The sequence below is a fragment of the Malania oleifera genome, chromosome 12 (genome assembly GCF_029873635.1).
Source record: "Malania oleifera isolate guangnan ecotype guangnan chromosome 12, ASM2987363v1, whole genome shotgun sequence".
NCBI classification, from domain to species: Eukaryota; Viridiplantae; Streptophyta; class Magnoliopsida; order Santalales; family Ximeniaceae; genus Malania; species Malania oleifera.
Genome location: NC_080428.1, coordinates 24028771 through 24050311, shown reverse-complemented (window position 1 = coordinate 24050311; position 21541 = coordinate 24028771). Strand labels below are relative to the sequence as shown.

General features: G+C 35.1%; 1 protein-coding gene across 17 annotated transcripts; it reads left to right on the top strand.

Annotated features, from left to right (window-relative positions):
• Window positions 1–868: 868 nt before the first annotated feature.
• LOC131144217 (CBL-interacting serine/threonine-protein kinase 23) lies at window positions 869–21312 on the top strand. 17 transcript variants are annotated; one of them, XM_058092707.1, is made up of 16 exons: window positions 869–1116; window positions 1276–1814; window positions 2757–2819; window positions 3162–3233; window positions 3427–3534; window positions 3793–3873; window positions 4181–4234; window positions 4317–4442; window positions 16997–17086; window positions 17287–17406; window positions 17530–17655; window positions 18099–18215; window positions 18792–18848; window positions 18951–19025; window positions 19816–19892; window positions 19968–21312. In XM_058092707.1, exons 2-15 carry the CDS (start codon window positions 1635–1637, stop codon window positions 19888–19890), a joined length of 1344 nt encoding a protein of 447 aa, XP_057948690.1. In that variant the 5' UTR covers window positions 869–1116; window positions 1276–1634; the 3' UTR covers window positions 19891–19892; window positions 19968–21312. The 17 variants fall into 17 exon arrangements, with proteins under 17 accessions (XP_057948690.1, XP_057948685.1, XP_057948687.1 ...); XM_058092706.1 differs by having other exon boundaries at window positions 906–1116; window positions 21079–21312; XM_058092703.1 differs by having other exon boundaries at window positions 933–1116; window positions 19980–21312.
• Window positions 21313–21541: the final 229 nt, after the last annotated feature.

Here is a 21541-nt window from a genome sequence, read left to right as displayed (position 1 = left end):
GAGTCAGAAAGTGCTCCTTGTGGTATTTGTGGGATTTTTGGGAGTAGCTTATTGGTTTATTGGAGGGAGTAGATTTTTCGATAAATCATTGGTATAGAGAAAGGAATAAAGTGGTAGATGCCTTGGCTCGACAAAGTGCTATGGGGAGGAATAGTTTGTTTACAAATAGTAGTCAACTCCCTAGAGTTAGCAATGATTTGTATAAATTGGAGAAAATGGGTACGACTTATATGAGGTATGTTTAGCTGATTTCCTTTTGGTTTTTAACTTATGCTTTATGTTATTTATCTTTTGTTTTGTTTTGTTGCGTGATGTTTGTTTTATAGGTCATGTTTTGTTTTGTTTTATTTTGTTTGGACTTGTAACCCGGTTTTTGGCTGGATGTTGGTGTTGTTCTTTGAGAGGTTTTTAACATGTTGGCTTTTATTATCTCCCATTGATTGTCTTATAACCACGGTATTCTTCCGCCAAAAGTGAGGAGTTATCAATAAATAAATGGAGGTGCCGCCCTTCCTTTAAAAAAAATAAAAATAAAAATAAAATAAATAAATAGCGTTTGAGAGTGTATATTTTAAAATTTAAATTATAAAGTTATGTACATTTTTATTAAAAGAATTTAACTTAATATTATATTATATTTCGTCCACAAAATTTAAATCTAAAAACATATGCAATGCTTTGAAACATATAATAACTTTTTTAACTTTTTAATTCTTTACTGATAAATTTTAAAATCTTTTCAGGGTAATAGGTCGCGTGAAAAGTTAATTTAAAGTCCATAATTATTATGGATCTATGGAAAGAAACATTTGAGGACGCGCGCGGGTGTATATGTATGCATCATTTTAATCTAAAAAAGTTCTTAATTATATTTGAAAGCATGAATTTAGATTTAAATAAATTTTATATTTGACCTATTTGGTCAGTATGTTCCGTGCACCTTCAAGCCACCCGATCCCTCCCTCCTCGAAACTTCACCAGAGGAGCCCTCGCATGCGCGCGACCACAAGACTGACACAAGTCAAACACCAATTACATGCCGGTATATAATTCTCTTATGAATGTACGAATACGATCCTCGAATCTACGCCTTTGCCTCCGACTCGATTCTCTAAGGTGACTCCCTAGTCAGTCTTCGATTCATGGAATCCGTACTTTGATCGTAGAAGTACATCGATTTTCCTTTTTTCCCGGATGAGGATGAAATTTCCGACATCTACTCCGATTTTCTCTATCGGAACGCAGTTTCCCGATTTAAATTGATTGATTTTTCAGGTTTTTCGGACCTTTAGCTATGGAAATTTCCTCGGCTGCTGCCGCTGTTGTTGTTGATTTCTCGAATTGGCGAACATAGATTTTGCTCTTGTTTTTGGATTCCTCCGTAGGTTCTTTGAGGTGTTTGGGTTGCTGAGGAGTTGTGTTGATCCGTTGAGGTTCTGTGATATTTTGCCTGTCTAATTCCTCCATCGAAGGAAAGATGAGTGTGGCCAAGTCTCGGGTTTGGCAGCCCTGCAAGAGGAAGAGATCTTGATCTCTGAACTCATCTCTCAGATAAAGAGAAAAAATCAATAGAGAGGGAGAGAGAGAGAAAGAGAGGGTGGGGAGAGAAGAGGGAGAGAAACAGACAGAGGGAAATGACTTCCCGGTCTAGCGGCGCGAGTCACACGAGGGTGGGGAAATACGAGCTGGGGCGGACACTTGGGGAAGGCACGTTTGCGAAGGTGAAGTTCGCGCGCAACATCGAAACGGCAGAGAATGTTGCTATAAAGGTTCTTGATAAAGAGAAGGTTCTCAAGCATAAGATGATCGGTCAGGTATATTCTTATGTTGCTCGAGCTCTCGTTTTCGTACCAATCTTAGAGCATTATAGTGACGTGTTTGACTATTCGCTGATTTGGTCTCATCGTTGTGATTATCAAAACACACTTGATTGCTTCCCTTTGGTATGAATATGATTAGTGAGCTAGATGTTCTACTTCAGCACCTGTTGGTAATCCCTTTGAACCTGAAAGTGGGCCATTATTGTCTGATTACTCAGTGAAGATCATTTAAAGTTGAATTATTATCAAAATTTTTCGCAGTTTTTGAACATATAAACTGAAGTTGAGCGTTGGCTCAATATTAAGAATGTTACTCTCAAATCTAAAAGTCTCAGGTTTAACCGACAGATATAATTCCCTCATATGTCGAAGTAAGGTTGCATACATTGTGTCCTTCAAGATTGTGTGATGGCACGAGAACCTTTTGTTCTGTTGTTGCATTTTTATTGGATGACCTCATTAAATTTTTTCATGTTATTATGGTTGCTGATATGCTCAAATAATTCAAAGAATGGGTTGGCAACAAGATCACATAAATGCAAAATAGAAAAGAAAAAAAATGTTAATATCTTTCAGCTTAAAGTTGAATTTAGTAGGAAAAAAATTTACTCATTTATTTTGTTCACAAATTGAAATGATAATTCGAGCTTCTGTTATATTGTTTCATAACAAAAATTACACCACTATATTTAGAAATTTTTTTTTGTCCTTCAGTTTGATAAAATTCTTAATTTTCTCTAATTTTTCTGAAAAAAATAAAGAGGAAATTTGCCCTTTCAATCATTTGGCAAAGGGTTGCGTTGTTGCATTATTAATAATGTGCACAGTTGCAATGGTTTTTTCTTATTGAAGCTCAGGAATCATTTTTATTTGATTTTGAATAAGTTCTACTTTCATATTTTCAATAATTGCATTTTTTTTGTTTGTCTCTTGTAGATTAAACGTGAAATTTCAACTATGAAGTTAATCAGACACCCAAATGTCATCCGCATGTATGAGGTTAGAAAGTAGTCGCATTTGTCCTCTTTTGTCTTAAATAATGTTGGTGACGAGATATGTGATTTGACCAGCATCATTCATTTTTCATCATTTGATGTTCCATATATTTTCTTAGTGATCATTTCTTAAAATTTGCTGTGTAGATGATTTTGGTTAATTAATTGGCATGGAAGAAAATTTTCTGCCCAATCTAGTCTTGTAGAGATGCACTTTGTATGCAAGAGACAGTTTTTCATGCTTTGATCCTGAAAGCATTCAGCCCTGATGTATTTGAACCAGAAATTTTATTTCTTTAGGACTCATTTATTTTTTTAGCTCCTTATTGTTGAATTCTGGTTGTAGGTGATGGCCAGCAAGACGAAGATATACATTGTTTTGGAATTTGTCACTGGTGGTGAACTCTTTGACAAAATTGTAAGATGATGTTTGCTTAAGAAATTATTTTGTTGAGAAGATAATCATACAAAGTGAGGGATGAAAGTGACTGGTGTGATCAGGAAATAATTCTGCACATATATATATATGTGTGTGTGTGTGTGTGTATATATATATATATATATATATATATATATACACATGTAATTGCAATTTTTCATTCCTTTACCAGGCTAGTAAAGGGAGGTTGAAAGAAGATGAAGCAAGAAAGTATTTTCAGCAGCTCATCAATGCTGTGGATTATTGTCATAGCAGGGGCGTTTTCCATAGAGATCTGAAGGTAAGCTAGAAAGTTTTTTGCTGAATGTATATTTCTCAACTTTTTTTTTTTTTTTTCGGTTTTTTGGTTAAATGGAGCATTTAAGGTCTTAGAAAGGTTAATCCTCTAGGGGTTTGTAAATTCCTTTTTATTAACAGTTAGCAAGTTTCGGCCAGAGAATCTACTGTTGAATGCTAATGGTATTCTTAAATTCTTAGAAAGGTTTAATTCTCTAGGAGTTTGTAAATTTCCTTTTTGTTAACGGTTTGCAAATTTCAGCCAGAGAATCTACTGTTGGATGCTAATGGTGTTCTTAAAGTTTCAGATTTTGGATTGAGTGCATTGCCTCAGCAAGTTCGAGTGAGTGTGACATCTTTAATTTTTTATAATGGTTTCATGTCTTAAGTTCTGAGTATTTAACAATAAGTTGGACTTTATAATGGTTTCATGTCTTAAGTTCTGAGTATTTAACAATAAGTTGGAGTCCAATATTGTTAGTTGTATTAGAATTCTATGAGCATTGCCTCATTCTATTTGTCCAATACCTAAAAAAATGTGCTCCTTGTTTCGTGGAGCCGAGGATACTTTAGTGAACTATTGCACAGATTTGCTTGATTCTTCATTCATACATGAATGCAGAACTGAGTAGCTTATCCTTTTTCATTAGGAAGATGGTTTACTTCATACGACATGTGGAACGCCAAATTATGTTGCTCCTGAGGTATATCAGCTTCTGATCTATTTATCCTTTTCTCTTTTTTCAATATCTCAAAATTTTCCTTACTGCTGCTATATTTTTCTAGGTGATCAACAATAAAGGATATGATGGAGCTAAGGCAGATCTTTGGTCATGTGGTGTGATCCTTTTTGTCCTTATGGCAGGCTACTTGCCATTTGAAGAATCCAACCTTGTGGCATTGTATAAAAAGGTGATTTTTCTTTTGGTTGTTAATCCTTTATCCGTTTTTGACACCAGTTTGTCTGGTATTTATCCTTGCCTTGCATTTGTGCCCAAACATTTCTGTGGGCGAGTAAATATTTAGGCCTCATTTGGTTATTGGGAATGAGTACAACAGGATGGAATCGAAGGAATGGATATAGATATCAACAAATGAGAATGAAGATTGGAATGACAATAACTGCATAAGTCATTTAACAAGGAATCAAAATGACATCCTGGACTGAGAGTAAGAGCAATTATATTTTATATTATTATGGGCAGAAAAACAAAATTTTTGTCTTATTGAAATTTACTCTCAAATAAATTGATTCTCTATGATATCTATGATGGAGAACCATCAATGGAGAACTTTTGATGTTTATATTGTAGCGAGGATAATTTATTTTAGTTTGGGAAACTTTTTGGTTATTTAGAAGTTTAGTTAATTTAGGATTATTTTGCGTATTTTAAGGACTTTATCTGAGGAGCCTTAATGACAAATCTAAAAGGACTTTGATCAAGTCTTTTTTCAAGGGTTGGAGAGGAGATGCTTGTCTTCAAGATGTGAAATCTGATTCAGTGAGTAACTTTATGTGGGGAACAAAAATTGTGGGTGGATTTCTCTTGGAGCTGCTTTTATGGAAGGATGATATGGTGATACTGCTGGATCATTCTATAAATTCCTCCGATTTCCTGTTTGTAAAGGAACTTGGAGGATAATTTCAATTGGATTCTCACAAGGGCTTACGGTTCAGAGGAAGGACTTTTCAAGAAGCTATCATGGAATGTGCTCCTGGAGGTTACAGGCAAATGTGGTGCCCCTTGGTTCTTTGGGGGAGACTTCTGTATAGTCTTATATCCTCCTGAAAGGAGCGGGAGAACCTTGGAGACTACTAGTATGCTAAAGTTAATTGATTTTATCAATGTTGGTGCCCTAATTGAACACAAACCCCCCCTCCCTGTGCCTATTTGGTCTGTTCTCATCGTCAAAACCCAGGGAAACTCCCTCATTTTTGGGAATTCCATTTCCCTAGGATTATTCAAATTTTGCTTCCAAGGCTCACCCTGGACCACTTCCCTGTTCTTCTCACACAGAAGAAATTAAATGGGGGCCAACCCCTTTTTGGTTCGAGACATATGGCTCTAGCAAGATGGATTTCATGATTAGGTTAAACAATGGGGTATGCTCTTCATTTTGAGGGGAAAGCAAGCTTTGTTGTTGCAAGGAAGTTGAAGTTGCTAAAGGAATACTTGAAATGGTGAACAAAATTGCTTTTTGGTAATATTCACATGAAGAAGAATGTGATTCTTAATGGCATTAAGGAGCTGGGTGATTAAGATCTTGGTTAAGGCCTCATTTCTGACATAAGGGTAGAAGATTTTACTTAGGAAAGAACTTGCTGATACCATTAATATGGAAGAGAAATCACTTGGAGACAGAAATATGGTGCTCTAAGGCTTAAGGAGGGGGACTGAAGTACTAGATACTTCCACCTAACTGCAAATGCATACCGTATGTTCAACATATTAACAGGATTCGAAGTTGAGGGGGAGATACTAGTTGAAGAAGTGGAAAACAAAAAGGGCGTTTGTGATTTTTACAAGAACCTTTATACCAAACTAGAGACATGGAGGCCAACAGTAGATGGCATTAATTTCAGCACTAATAACCGTTACATGGTGCAGTGACTTGAAAGGCCCTTCAATGACAACGAAATTTATCAAGCTTTCAAGGAGAGCGAAGGAGATAAATTGCATGGTCCTGATGGTTCCATTTTAGCTTTTTTCTAAGAGAATTTTGGCCTTTTTAAGCAGGATATAATCAGCATTTTTTGATGATTTTTGCAGAACAGGCAGATCCATGAGTTGTATCAACTTCACCTTTGTCACCCTGATTCCCAGGAAAACTGGGGGCCTGCAACATCAAACCTATCAGGTCTTCCTCCTCTTTCGGTCTCCTGCACTTTACTTTTATTAAAGCATCCCTTATCATTACCTTCAAAGCTGTTATTCGAAGAAGAGCACAAGGTCAGATTACCTTGTACTTCATTTGAAGGACGTTGTTTGGCATGTTGTTGCTCTAAAGGGCGGTGAATCCCCATATCATCCCAAGTCATGGGTGAAGAGGGCTCCCTTATGTTTAGGGGTTTATATTTATAGACTATTGGGCCTTCCCAGATGAGTGGCCCATTTGCTCTTCTATATAAGCTTCCCCATTGCCCAAGCCCATTTTTAAATCAAAAGACAACTTTTGGACCTCCTTAACCAAAAAGCCCATCAAAGACTTTAATAAACTCTTATTATTTTTGAATAGCTGGCCCAAATGAATGTTAATAGACAATAAGCTAGGCCCAACCCACTTTAATTTGTCAATCCATCTTCCACGCAAAAAACCCTAGCTGCCTTTGGTTTTCAACTGCTCAGTCAACACCGTCACCTTCAATGCCATCAGTTGCACTTAGGAAGCTACCTCTTGTGACCTTCCCCCACAATGAGCATAGACCTTCTCTTGCAAATTTGTAGAGATCTATCGACTTTGACCATAGCCTATGCTTCCAACAACGACATGAATTCAAGAGCAGTTTTCGTAGAACTTCTTATTATGTGCTCCATTTGAGCCCGACTGACATGAACTTTCCAAAGCAACAAAGACATCCCCAAATCAAGATCACCCTTCCTCTTTTAGCCCTTCAGGAACAAAAATGGAATACATCTTACCCCTCTATCCATGTCTTAATTCCATGATATTTCCTGCCTTAGTCACGTGAATCCCCATCTAATAATCAACATAACCCACTTGAAACCTTTGAAATCCTTGCTTGGCCTACCAACAAGAGCTAAGAATCCCTAAGAAAACCATGAAGTAGCTTTTGAAGAGAGATGAACCTACTGATTGCACTTTCGATTCTTCTCAACAATGAATAAAGCTCCTACCTTCCTTGCCTTATCCAACCTTAGATCGAGGGATGGAGTGAACCCCCACCGTTACGCCTAACTATTAGCATGAAAATAGACAAAATGGAGAATAGCGATAGAAGGGCTAAAGCGCAAAAGAGAGAAGCGATAGAAGGGCTAAAGCGCAAAAGAGAGAGTTGTTGCGAGAGAGAGAGGGAAACAAGTAGTAATGTTTTGTTTGATAACCCCCAAGTCTATTTTATGTTTCTCTACCCTACCCCTAGCTCATAGTTGTTAGAATCATACGATTGTTGATTCGAATCGTACGATTTGTATCAAGAAAGGCATAAATTGGTTTGAATTGCGTGGAAGAATTGTAGAAGGTAGTGAATCGAGGTGAATTGTATGATTCACTTGGTGAATTGAATCAAACTGAATCGTACTAATTGTAAGATTTGGATGCAACTCCTCTAAAACCCAACTTAAAGATTTTTAAACCTTTTTCTTTTTTCATGATGGCCTTCCATTAGCTATTTACATGAGTTTGTCCTTAAAGAAGGAAGAAAAAAGTCTTGGCCCTCATATTTTCCACCTCTTATTTGTGCCATTAGATGAGATTAGAAGAAAACTAGAGTTAGAGAAGGAAACTTGCCTTGAGAAGAAAGCCGAGGTCAACTAGGTGGGTGAGCTTTTGGTTGGCACATTGCCCTCTCTTCTCCTCTGGATTTAAAAATCTGATTTTCATTAGTTTCCATATTTTAGTAAGGGTCTGTTTGGTGTCGTTTTTGTTTTTTGTTTTTGTTTCTACACTGTGAAAAAACATATTATCAAAACGTGTTTGTTTCTGTTGTCGATTTTCAGCTGTTTGCCAAAAAACTAAAAACTAGATTTTATGGTTTTTAGTTGTTTTGAAAACCTGTTCCCAGAATTTTTAATATCCAAAAATAGTTTTTTTTGGTTTAAGTTATTCATTTATAAACTTTAAAATTAAAATCAAAATTTAATGATCATATGAATTTAAATATAATTAAAAGAAAAATATACGTAATTTTAAAAAATAATAATAAAGCTAATTACAAAATACTTTTGTCATATCCAATAAAATTTTTATTGTAAAGTAAAATTTGAAAGTAGAACAATTAAGTAAAATAATTATAATAAATTTTTTTTTAATTATAGCAATTTTTTTTTCATGTGTATTGTTTGTAATTTTACTATTTTAATCATATTTTTATAATATTTTGATTTAAAGTTAAAAATCAACATTTTTTTAATTAAGTTTTTAATTTATATTAGTTTATAAATGTTAATCAAACAGGTTGCTGGTTTCAAGTTTTTAGTTTTTGGTTTTCGTTTCTCTAATTTTTGATAGTGATACCAAACAGCTCCTAAGTTTATGTTTTTAATTTACTTTCTCTTCTTGTTTTAGTTATTAGAGCAAGCCTGTGCATTAAAAATGACTTTTCTTATTAAGCGCCATAAAGTTTAAAATTTTATTGTTTTTCATTGATTCATTAAACCATAAAGTTCAATTTTTCATTAAGTATTTCTTGTTTCCTCTCCTTATTGGTTTTTAAAGAAAGCATACACATGATTTTTTTTTTTATTGTTAAACATGTAAAAATTACACCATAAGCATGAATTTCAATTTTTTTTTAAAAAATTTGTCTCCTCTTCTTACCTTTTAGTGTATCTTGAAGTCTTTTAGATTTGGTGTTTTAGTTTTGAGTCGCATAATAAGTGTCATAATTTCACAAAAACTAGCTTAACTTGTTAGTTGATAGAGGTGGAGTGGTTAGATCATGGTATATCTTGCCTATATGGCTAGTTTTACTTTTATATCAATATATGTATGAGTTAAATAGATCATGGTAGGATTTAGAGCCACAAAACTTGCTTTGAAGGCAAGTATCATTCCAATTATCAACTTGGATGATCCATATTGTTGAAATTTCAATATATTTTACTATTTTACTTATTATACATATATGCAAGTCATTAGTAATCAAATTTTCAAATTTTGCACAGTATCCTATGATTCGTTTTGATTCGATTCTCGATTCTCAACTCATGCAATTGGGGTTTTGATTCACAATTCTAATCTCGATTTCACTACTATGTCGTAGCTCAATTGCCAAAAGGTTGAAGTAATTAAAAGGAGATTCCTTTGGAGAAGCATGGAGAGGAATTTAAATATCATCTTGTTAATGGGGGAGGTTAAACAACCTGATTTTAAATCTCTCTATACTTTCAACAAGGCCCTTTTGGTAAATGGCTCTGGAGATTCATGAAGGAGAAGGAACAGTTTTCAAGGAAGTCATGGCCTCTAAATATGGTCTTCATCATAATGGTTGGGCCACTAAATATGTGAGCGGAGCTTATGGTTTTGGTGTTTAAAAAATTAATTAGGAGAGGATGGTATAAAATTTCTCTCATTTATTTTCCCGAATGGGGATGTTTTCGTTTGGCTTGATACTTGGCAGAATCTTCACTTAGCATAACATTTGTTTTGCTGTTCAGGCAGACCTTCAACAAAGAAGCTTTCATCAGCAAGAACGTTGAGCTCACAAATCATGGGATTTCCTGGAATCTTCTCTTGACTAGAAATGTTTTTGATAGGGGAATTGAAAATCTTTCATAATTTTATAACAGCTTATGCAAAATCCAGTGCTGGAACACTTACCAATGAGCCTAATTGGATCCTTGACAAAAATGTTGGTTTTATGGTCAAATCCTAGTATAGAACTCTCAACTCTTCCAACAGTAACCAGCAGCAATTTCCCCTGGAAGCCCAAATGAAAAACTGCAGCCTCCACGAAGGTTGCTTTCTTTGCGTGGAAGGCAACTCTTGGAAGGATTCTTGCATTGACAACCTCCAGAAATGGGTCTGCCTCTTGTTAATATGTGCTAAGTATGTTTGGAAAATGCTGAATCAATTGTGCTTGTCCTCTTGCACTGCTCCTCGACCAGAAACCCATGGAATCTGGTCATTTCTTTAATCAAGCAGCAGTGGGTTACTGCTAGAACAGTGGAGGGTGAGTTATGGACTTCGAGAGGTATTCACTTGAGCAAGGAAAGCCTTAATCCTTCCCTTGCCATCTTTTGGTTGGTGTGGAGGGAAAGAAACAGGAGAGCTTTTGAAGGATCAGCTACGCCTCTCCATGTTGTCAAAGACCGATGGATTGCTACTGTTTCTAATTGGCACAGTGGATTGTTTTTGAATGACACTGATGTAATGCTTGACTTTTTCAACACGCTGCAGTGCAGTTGACTTCCATTTTGATTGTATGTATTTGAGTGGCATCCCTTTGATACCCTTTAATGAAATCTTCTATGCTGATGGATAAGAGGGAAAAAATGATAATGGAGAGAGTTGATGCTTTAGAAGCAAAATTACAAGAAATGGAACCTGTCAGGCCTTGGCGTCAGCGTAGCAGAAGTTTTATACCAAAAATCATGATGTTTAAACCAGTGGCTCCAAGAACGAGGCAAAATCTGTGGTGGAGCATGTACTGCGAGGCAGGAAAACTTCTATTTCGTATAGTACTAGATTGAATCCATATGACCTGGCAGATAATATTACAAAGGAGTGCAAGTTGAAGTCCTGGATTTTGACGGGAGAATCAATCCTTAAGCCTTTTCAGAATGACTTGCTACTCTAGAGAGCCATGAAACTAGTGGGACAAGCACAAATCTGGTGAATAGGTGTGGACCATGATATTTGAAGTGTAGGTCAGCCTCCTATTGTTAATTGGGAGGAAATGAAGCTATGGTATTGCAAGTACCTTTCTTATGAATATAGCGATGAGTGTTTTGAGCAACTCACCAATTTTTGAAAAGGAAGCAGATGGTAGTTGACTACATGAACAAGTTTGAGGAATATCATGAGATTGAAGACCCTTGTTAGACTCTTGCTTGATTCAAGTCAGGATTAAGGGTTGAAATTCAAACTCATATAGTGACTATCTGCTTCTTCAGCTCAATGAAGTATTCCAACTGGCTTTGAAGATCGAAAGGAGTTTGAAGCCCCCTCTAACAAAAAGGCTTGGCTCTCAAGTTGGGGAGATGAATTCAGGGAAATTTGGTGAAACGTGAAAGGCCTTTGACTAGTCCCCACGCTATAAGCTTTCACAGACAACGGACTACTAGAGCAAAGCTCTTGTAGCTAGTTATCATAATCTTTTGTGGCTAGTGATCAGAACTGTAGCAATAATGTTTATTTTAAGTACATGTGAAAAAGGAGACCTCGCATAGCAATGTCCAAAAAGAAACCTACATATTGGTGCTAGGATAAAAGAAGCTCCTAAACCTGAATATAATGATATAAATGAGTCCCAAAATGACTTTGGAATCCCTGATTCACTTGGAACCGTCATGAGTGGTTGGAGATGAGTGGAAGGCAACGTCCACGACTAAGGATAGCCTTGATTGGGTGGTCATGCCATTGCCTTTATGATGGACCTAGCACCTATGATAGCTTGTGGCAGGCATTATATTTGTTTGGTTTTTCCTTGTCTATTTAGATGACATTGCGACAAGATCAAAGAAGACACAGTATGCACTTGCAGCAAGTGTTGAGATTGTTTCGTCAAGAAAAGTTCTACATCAACATAAAGAATGCTCAATTCTCATGACCTGGCATTAAGCTTTTTGAGCTTTGTGGTGTGTGGTCTCATATAAAGGATGGAACCTGATTTTGAAAAAGGTTAGTCACATTAGAATGGCTTGTGCCTACAAACTTGCATAAATTCTATAGCTTCCGACCTGCTTTAATTATATTTATTATATCCTCTTCAGTTTTCCCTTTCACTTGCATAATAGATCTAAGATCGAAATCTATAAGTGCTATTAATTTCTTGATTTTCAAGTTTAATCTTCTCTCCACTATTCCTTATGTTATTGAAATTAGGTTTCATATATTTTGCCTTATTACTACTTATTCTAAAACCTTTAGACTTTGAAGTGGTTCTCTAAAATTTCTAACTTAGTGTCCATTTCCACTCCTACTTTCATTAATCAAGACATTATCATTTGCAAACAACATACACCAAGGGATCTATTTTTGGATATTCTTATGGAGTTCATCCATCATTAAAATAAAAAGATAAAAGACTTAAAGAAGAACCTTGACATACACCTATTGTGATTGGAATCTCAAGATTTCCTTTTTACAATCCTAACGCTAGTCATTACTCTAGACGTACCTAAGAACTTCCCTAGGTACTCTATCACATGCTTTCTGTAGGTCAATAAAAACGCTATGCAAGTCCCTCTTATTTTTCCTAAACTTTCCATTATTCTTCTTAAAAAATAAATAGCTTTTAACTATATGAGTTCAAGAAATATGTTTGAGCTATCCTCATAGCAAATGGTTTCCTTCTTTTTAGGGTATCTGCTTGTCATCAAACATTAGACTGGGAATAAGAACAAAGCAGCAGATGCACTCAGCTGAGTGAATTGTATTCTCTTTTCAATGGCTATCCATATGATTGGTTTTGATCAAATGATGAGAAACTATATGTCTTCAAAAGATTTCAACCTCATATGTGCTGACCTATGCTAGTTTGGTAGTGTACGAATCATCCAAATTTCCCCCTCAATGGTGGATATCTTTACAGGCAGACTTGTGCTTACGCCTTACAAAATACTTCATAAAAAGCAAGTAATATGACAATTACATGTTGGAGGGGCAGCTGGTCAGTTGGGTTGTGATAGAACGATTGCTATGGTACAAGATTATTTCTATTGGCCTAGTTTGAAAAGAGATACTTCTAAAATTGTTAGTTTGAAAAGAGATATTGCTAAAATTGTCATCTAATGCTGCACATGCCAACTAGCTACGAGAGGAAAGATGAGCAATGGTCTGCACATGCCTTTACCTATTCTCCATGGGTGCATTTGTTCCACACGCTAAGGTTTTGTAGGATTGAATTGGATTGAATAATATTGGACTGGATTGTCTGTGATAATTATCCTATCTCGTGTTTGTTTTGGCACCTGTGAGGGCCAGGATAAGGACATGAGAGGAATTTTTACCCCTTTTTTGTTATTATGCATTTGGTAATTGGTTTTCCTTAGCCAGAGCTGGCTGGTAAGGTTGAACCTATGAGCAGCCCATGTGCATGGACTAGAAAGCTCTCCCTTAGCCTATCCTATCATTTATCCTTGCTACACTGTGGCTTAGCCAAGCCTAGCCAACTGCACCCTATAAACCATGGCAAGACCTTAGCATGGACTTCGTCTTAGGATTGGCAAAAAACCAAGGGGTTCCTACTCCCTCTTTATGGATGTGATAGGTTCTCAAAGATAGCACACTATGAATGAAAGTGGGAGAAATGGAGTTTAACTCCCCCCCCCCCCCCTCTCTTATTGTGGATAAATCACTTCTCGAAAGGATCCTTCATATACTTTGTTCATTGTTCAAAAGACATCAGATGTTGTCCATATCATGAAATCTTCGTTTAACTAGTGTGCTTGCATTGATTACCATAGCTATTGTCTTTGACTGAGAAACTGATTTAGGAGCTATTTTTGGAGAATTCTAAAATTGTTGAACAAAAAGCTGAACTTTTATACTTTTTTCCATCTGCGAACATATAGATAAAATCTGAAGCTGTAAACTGAAGTTTGGGAGATCTCTTAGGGTGAGTATGGGTGATGATATTACCAATTGGGACCAAGTGCTTCTTGTTGCAGAATTTTCATGTATTAATTCTGTCAATGATCCTTTCAAGATTGTTTTAGACTTGCAACCATGAGAACCAATTGATTCTCTCTCTAAGACAATGCTTAGATTGTTATGCCTTTTGTGTGGATCGGAACTTGCCTAACAAGGAATTTCACTACCTTAGGACCATTATAGTTATGGCTGCTGTTCACCGGTGCTTTGGTTACCAGCTCCCTTGTCATCATGTCACCAACTTCCTTGACCTTCCGGCACTGGGCAGGAGTCAGCACCCATACATGGTTGTCGCATAGGATATTTCAACTCGCCTATAGTCCAATTTAGCATAGTGAGATGATTGATGGTGTTGTCGTCATGATGTTGGTGTAGATTCATTATTGGTCAATTGAATCAGACTTGTTGATGGCTTTTAAGAATGGATGCCTCTTAGTGTGCCCACAGGCATGTTGTATCTGCATGCTCACATCTGCGAGCATGCAAAAGTCTATGGGACATCCACTAGACAAGTATTAGAAGAGGTGTAAAGTCCGCACTTATTGCATATGGTTTGAAAATGAGCTTGTGTGGACTGCAGCTTCTTGAAGTTTTGTTTGGCTGAGTTGCTGACCAAAGCAATTTCCCTTTAATGTAGAGAGAGGTGAAAACAAAAACTATTTAAATGGGCTTGTCTTCTAAGTGGTTCAGGGAGATCAAAATAAGGTATACTTTAATATCCATTGCAAGGAGAATATTTCCCACATGAAAGCTAACGGGCTGTCTATTATTATTTCTCATTTCTGTTTTCAATTTTCTATTTTTGTTGTGGTATAGTGAACAAACAGATAGTGTCTACATTGTTAGGGCTTGTTTGGTATCATTGCTGTTTTTTATTTTCTGTTTTTATCTTGCCATAGTAAAAAAATAGATTATAAAAACGCATTTGTTTTTGTTAGTTTTTTTTTCTGTCGTCACTTTTCAGCTGTTTGCCAAAAAAACTGAAAACCAGATTTTATGGTTTTCAGTTGTTTTGGCAACCTGTTGTTAGAAATTTTTAATATCTAGAAATAGTTTTTTTGGATTAAATTATTCATTTTATATACTTTTAAATTAAAATAAAAATAAAATGATCATATGAATTTAAATATAATTAAAATAAAAATATACATAAATTTCAAAAAATAATAATAAAGTCAATTATAATATTTGTTACTATTTTTCAATTGTCATGTCCAGTAAAATTTTTATTGTAAAGTAAATTTTGAAAATAGAACATTTAAATAAATTAATTATAATAAAATATATTTTTATTATAGTAATTTTTTAATGTGTATTATTTATAATTTTATTATTTTAATCATGTTTTAATAATATTATTTGATTTAAACATGAAAATGAGCATTTTTAAATTAAGTTTTTAATTTGTATTAGTTTTATAAATTTTAACCAAATAGGTTGCTGATTTCTAGTTTTTAATTTTTATTTCTGGTTTTTTGTTTTTGTTTCTCTAATTTTTAATAGTGATACCAAACAACCCGTTAATTTTATGTTTCTGTTGTGTGGAAAAAACTAGTAACTAGTTATAATGGTTTGAGTTATTGTGGCAATCAGTTATCACAATACTTAGATATCTAGAACTTACTCGTAAGCAAATGGTTATTAAAATAAATGAGCACATGAATATGGTTGTAGATGAAAGAAAATGTCCATAAAAAATCTAAGAACTTGGAAAAAAATAAGTTATTGAAAAAGTGTGTTTTTTTTTAAAAGAAAATTTTTAATCATTTTTCAATTGTCACAGACAATAGAATTGTTCTTGGAGCAGTAAAAGGTAAGTTTAAAAATATAACCTAATTATTTGAAATAATTAAAACTATTTTTATTATAATATTTTTAATTTGTATTCTTTTTCATTTTCATTATTTAATCATATTCGTTTGATTGTTACTTGATTCAAGGACAGAAATTAACATTGTTCAATTAGGTTTTTAATTTGTTTTAGTTTTGAAAATTTTAACGTAACAAGTTGATAGTTTCAGTTCCTGTTTTTTGTTTTCATAAATTTGAATAGTGATACCAAAAGGCCCCTAAGTTTTGAATTCTTCCTTTGGATGCTGAATTCCTTTTTTCTTTCTCCTTTTTAATTTCATATCGTTATTTGCCATCCCATTGTTTTTGTCCAGTTAAATTCTTAATGTAACTCTTAACTTGGCAGAACTTTCCAGGTAGTTGGTGTTTGCTTCTGAAATCCATGTTGCCATTCAATTCTATTTAGGAACATATATATATATATATATGTATAATTATAGGCAATCACTTTTCCACCTCAATATTCATGCTTTCAGGCTTCGTCTCATCTCTTTGGCAATTTTTTCAACTTGAACCAAGCCACTCCACCATGCTAATGAATTAATTGGTCATTTTGGCCACTCTTAATTCTGATTTATAGGAGAAAAATTGTGTAAATATCATGTGTAATGTTCATTGTAGGGCCTTGTTTAGAAGAGAGTAACCAAGGCAGCATCTTGAAGTTGAACCCAGTCTTGATCTGGTTGTGATTTCATACCTTTTGGTGTAAAGTTGACATAACCAAACTAAAAAGTAAGCATTTCCTGGTTGCATGTAGATTATGCCAGCCCAACCTGCATGTATCAGCATTTATTTTTATTAAAAAGTGAATCTAAAGCAATATGCCTATCCTCCCCCAAAAAATAGTGTTTATTTGAAAGGAAAATACACCTTACAACAGGTGTAATGTTTTTGTTCATAAGAACAGTGCCTCTAAACTTGTACATTTTGCTCTTTTGTGAATCATTGGTAACCCTCCTAAAGAGAAGACAGACCAGCTAGTTACTTTAATGGACCTTGCTAGTCAAGGCGTCAATACAATATTTTTACGCATGGCTTTGCTGTAAGGCTATATTATTTTCCCAACAAGCATCTTTGCAGTATAAAGCTTGCTATATGTGGCCTGCTTGTGATTCCAGATTTTTAAGGCTGACTTCACATGCCCCCCGTGGTTCTCTTCAAATGCTAAGAAGCTAATTAGAAGGATCCTGGATCCTAATCCCTCAACGGTATGTCCAAGTTTCGCATTATTTTAGCTTGAACTTTTATGCACCCTTTTTCAGGTTTTTATGGAAATCTTGCATTCATCTTTTAAAAATGTAGAAAAATTCTTTGTTTTTTTTTTTTAAAGGAGGATTACATTAACTGTAACTTTTCTGATGACTCATGCCTTGTGAAATAATTGTATGTTTGTACTGTTCTGAAACAGCGTATTACAATTGCCGAGGTTATTGAGAATGAATGGTTTAAAAAAGGATATAAGCAACCTAGTTTTGAACAAGCAAATGTGGGTCCTGTTGATGTAGATGATATTTTCAATGAATCAGTGGTAAGTGTTCTCATTTATCATTTGAATTGCAAAATATATTTGTTATAAGCTTCTTGATTGATAAATAAGTGGGGTGGTACATCATGGTGTGGTTTGTACTTGATGTTCCTTCTTGTCATCCAGGTCTCTCAAAACTTTGTTGTGGAGAGGCGAGAAGACCAACCTCCGATGCCTGTCACTATGAATGCTTTTGAACTCATCTCTACATCTCAGGGTCTCAACCTCAGCAGTTTATTTGAGAAGCAAATGGTATGCTGTGGCTTTGATTGTTGAACACTTGGATGAGGTGGCAATTGATGAAAAATTTGGGAATTTTATTTTTTAATGCTTGCAAAATCAGATTCAATGTCCTACTATGGAGATATTTTGATACTGGTCTAGCCCTTCAAAATGTCCTCAAATGATTTATGTTGCTTTTTTCTTTTTGGCTCCATTGAAAGCACGTCATTGATGAGCCTGCCAATGTCTAATTGTGGCTTTTGCTGTCATTGATTGGTTTGAGAATATAGTCGTGTTAGCTTCACAGTTCACAGTAGCAAGTAGTTACCCAAAAAGTGAATAAATACTGTTAAGTTTCATTGTATATGTTGATTAATGATTGCTTATTTGTGATTTGCTCTCGACTCTTTTGTGATATGAACTCATTTAGAAAACCTGAAGCTTAAAGACAGCTGACATTTACTTATGGCCAGGGGCTTGTAAAACGGGAGACAAGATTCACATCCAAATGTCCTGCCAATGAGATTATCTCTAAAATTGAGGAAGCAGCCACGCCTTTGGGTTTTGGTGTAAAGAAAAATAACTACAAGGTGTCAGAATTGTTATTCTCCATCTCACCTTCAATTCATTGATTTTGTTTCATTTTTTCCTTTTTCTATTCATGTGGTTGGGCAATTTATGAGAGTCGGTCTACTTCTTAAAGTAGAATTCAAAGTCATAATTTTTTTAGAGGACTTATTTTCAAGCATTTAGTTTATCCATTTTCACTAAAGTTGTCTTTGTTTTGCTTTACCAGTACCCTGTTTTTGTCTTCTTTATTGCCATTTTTTTTTTGGAGTTGAAGGATTCTATAGCATCAGTGAACATTGATCAAACCCAGTTTTAGATTTTGTTTCATAGTTATCACATCCAAATTAGCCTCAGATCTACTTGCTCAGGAGAGAAGGATTTTAATAGTAGAACATTTGAAAATAAGGCTGCACTCATCATCCTTTGTGTCTTAATTGCAAATATACTGATGTGATCAAATTGATAAGATCCTGAATTTATAAGAATTCTACATTGTAGATCAAGTTTTATGTTATTCTTTATTATTATTATTATTATTATTTTTGGATGGATAAGTTTAAACTCATCATTTTTTTTTTCCTTGCCATCCATCTCAGATGAAACTCCAGGGTGAGAAAACTGGACGCAAGGGTCATTTGTCTGTCGCAACAGAGGTATCCCTCCCAAGCACCTTTAGAGAATCTCTGTGTCTGAAAGCATACTCAAATTACTAAGAATTAGCATAGAACTGATTGTCATGATAATTTGTTTTGTAGATTTTTGAGGTGGCCCCTTCACTGTACATGGTTGAGCTTCGGAAGTCTGGGGGAGATACCCTGGAATTTCACAAGGTATGGTATCATAATCTCGCTGCACTCATGACATTTAATTAGACACTTTTATATTTTGTTTTCTTTTTCCATGGTTAAGGCTCTTCTATGGTTTAAAAACCTGAGCCAGTAAGTTACTGGTTAGGCGGCTATGCTTAGTAGCAGCTATTTGTGTTTGTGATAGTAATTCCAAAGCTGGCAGTTAGGCATGCAGGCCTCACTGACCATGATTTAATGTTCATATGCCAGCTTGTTGCCATGTCTACTGTGCTTATGAAAGTGATTCCAAGTCTGGCAGTTTGGTATGAAGGCCCTGCTGACCAAGATTTAGTATTCATTTACTAGCTTGTCCTCATTTACAAATATTATGGTCAAAACTAAAAATTTTATGCTTAGGCTAGAATTATCTAAGTTGGCTAGGTTGAGCCAAAACAAGGCTGGTCTGTCAAACCTGCTACCATCCTAGATGGAGCCCCTCAAATTATACCTGATCATTTTTACTGACCCCAGAGGTTCGTCCAAAGAGCAGTTTCTTTTCTTTTTCGTTGTTTTCTCCTTTGTTCAATGTCTGTTGGTGTGTGCTTTTTTTTTGGGTTTATAGTAAAAAGGGGGGTTGGGGGGTGGACCTTGGGCACCACTGCACTTTTCTGGTTGGGTCAGTTCTCAGATTCAGTTATGAATGGACTTAACAGGTTGGACACAAACTTGCCTGCTCTAGCATACGTTGACATGTCTTGTGATGAACAAATCCAACTTGTTTCCAGTGCATATATTATAAATCCGATTTCTAATATTTGCCTAAATTACACAGTTCTACAAGAACCTCACCACTGGATTGAAAGATATTGTCTGGAAAACAGATGAAGCTAAGGAGGAAGGCAATTGATGGTCAGTATGCAGTAAAAGTTTGATGTCTATATCTTGTTTTCCATTTACCTTTTTGCCCCCTCTCTTATTGGCCAGCACTTCTGCTAGGCAACTGTTCTTGGAACATCGATGTTCTGCAGCGGCCCTTTATGCTGCGATTGGAAACTATCAATCAGTGTTGCTCGGCAGTTGTGCCACTGCAATTGGATTTTGGTTCTGCAACTAACAATCAGTGTTCATTTATGTAGCTTTTGGAAACATGAATTTTACCATTTTATTTTGAGTTAATATGGATTTGAACAAGACATAAAATACATGTCCTCTTTTTTTTTTTAAGTCCAAATTCAAGGTAAGGTTGTGTTCAGGAGCATGGATTTTAGGCCTCAAATTTGGATATGTGTAGATTATTAGAAAACACAGAACAATTTTATATTTCCAAGGCAATCTAAAGCCATAAATTTTCAAATGTTTTATATTTCAAACAATCTAAAGCCATGTAAATTCAATTTAAGGTTTGGAGTCCAGATTCCCAAACATGAGATTATTGTTTTTTAAAGTAAATTCATTCCTTGACTTGGGATAAAGTCGTAATGTTCCCATGCAACGTGTGCTGATGCAGTTACTGGTTGATCCTGCACCAGTCCGCATATTTAGCGCATTTATATAGAACTAGAAGACATTTAGAAGGATTTTATTGCATCATCCTTACCAGTCTCATGCACCTTATTTCAGCCTTTCGATTTCTGCCCCTAGTCTGAAAACCCTAGAGCCATTGTGTTTGGATTGAGATAAGATATAATATAAAATTGTATTGAAATTAGTCTAAATTTATCTAAATCCAAATTTAAGGTCTGAAATTCATGCTTTCAAATGCAAAATTACAGTTTTAACCAGTTTTTTAGTATGCGTTTCTCGCGTGTTGGCTCTAAATCACATGTTCTTGGTAGTTTGGTAGGTACAAGCCCTGATATCATCAGATTTACTGAAAAAATAAATGAAAATAAATAAGAAAGAACAAGAAGATGGGTCAGCCAGGAAATGAGAGGAATAATTGTCTTTTATTTGCTATCAAATTTGTGGAATAATGTTCAGAATACTGAAGTCCTCGTTCCATTGTCATGCCAGTTCCAGCATTTGATGTTTTTGCTGCCGGTCAAATTTGTTGAGCCATTTTATAAGGGCGTAACTATGAGTTTTGAATTTCCAGGTGGCAGGTGCTCATGCTGCATCAGTTGGAGACTCTGCTTTCCCCTTCATACGAACGTCTATAATGAGCTTGCGATGTGTTGTATTGTACACGAATTTTTGAGGTAGCAAGTGCATTAGCGATGGAACGAGTGTTCATAAAAAGAGTTTATTTATTTTTTATTCTGGACGCCCTTACACCATATACATTATGTTGGTTCCAAGTTTGCTCCCTTAGTTATTGGACTTCTTTTCATTCCTTGCAATAATAATAATAATAATAATAATATAATAATAAAATGTGAAGTTCTTGTTTGTCACAAATTTGTTAAGTTGGACCTTCTCATAATTTTTTTGAAAATTAGGAAAAAAAAAAAAAAAATATTTTTGTTAATTAAATGACTTTTAATTTTTAATTTTTTGATATTTTAGTACGAACCTTGAAAAATTTAAGACTCGGGATTTGCATGGTACCGTCAGCTTTT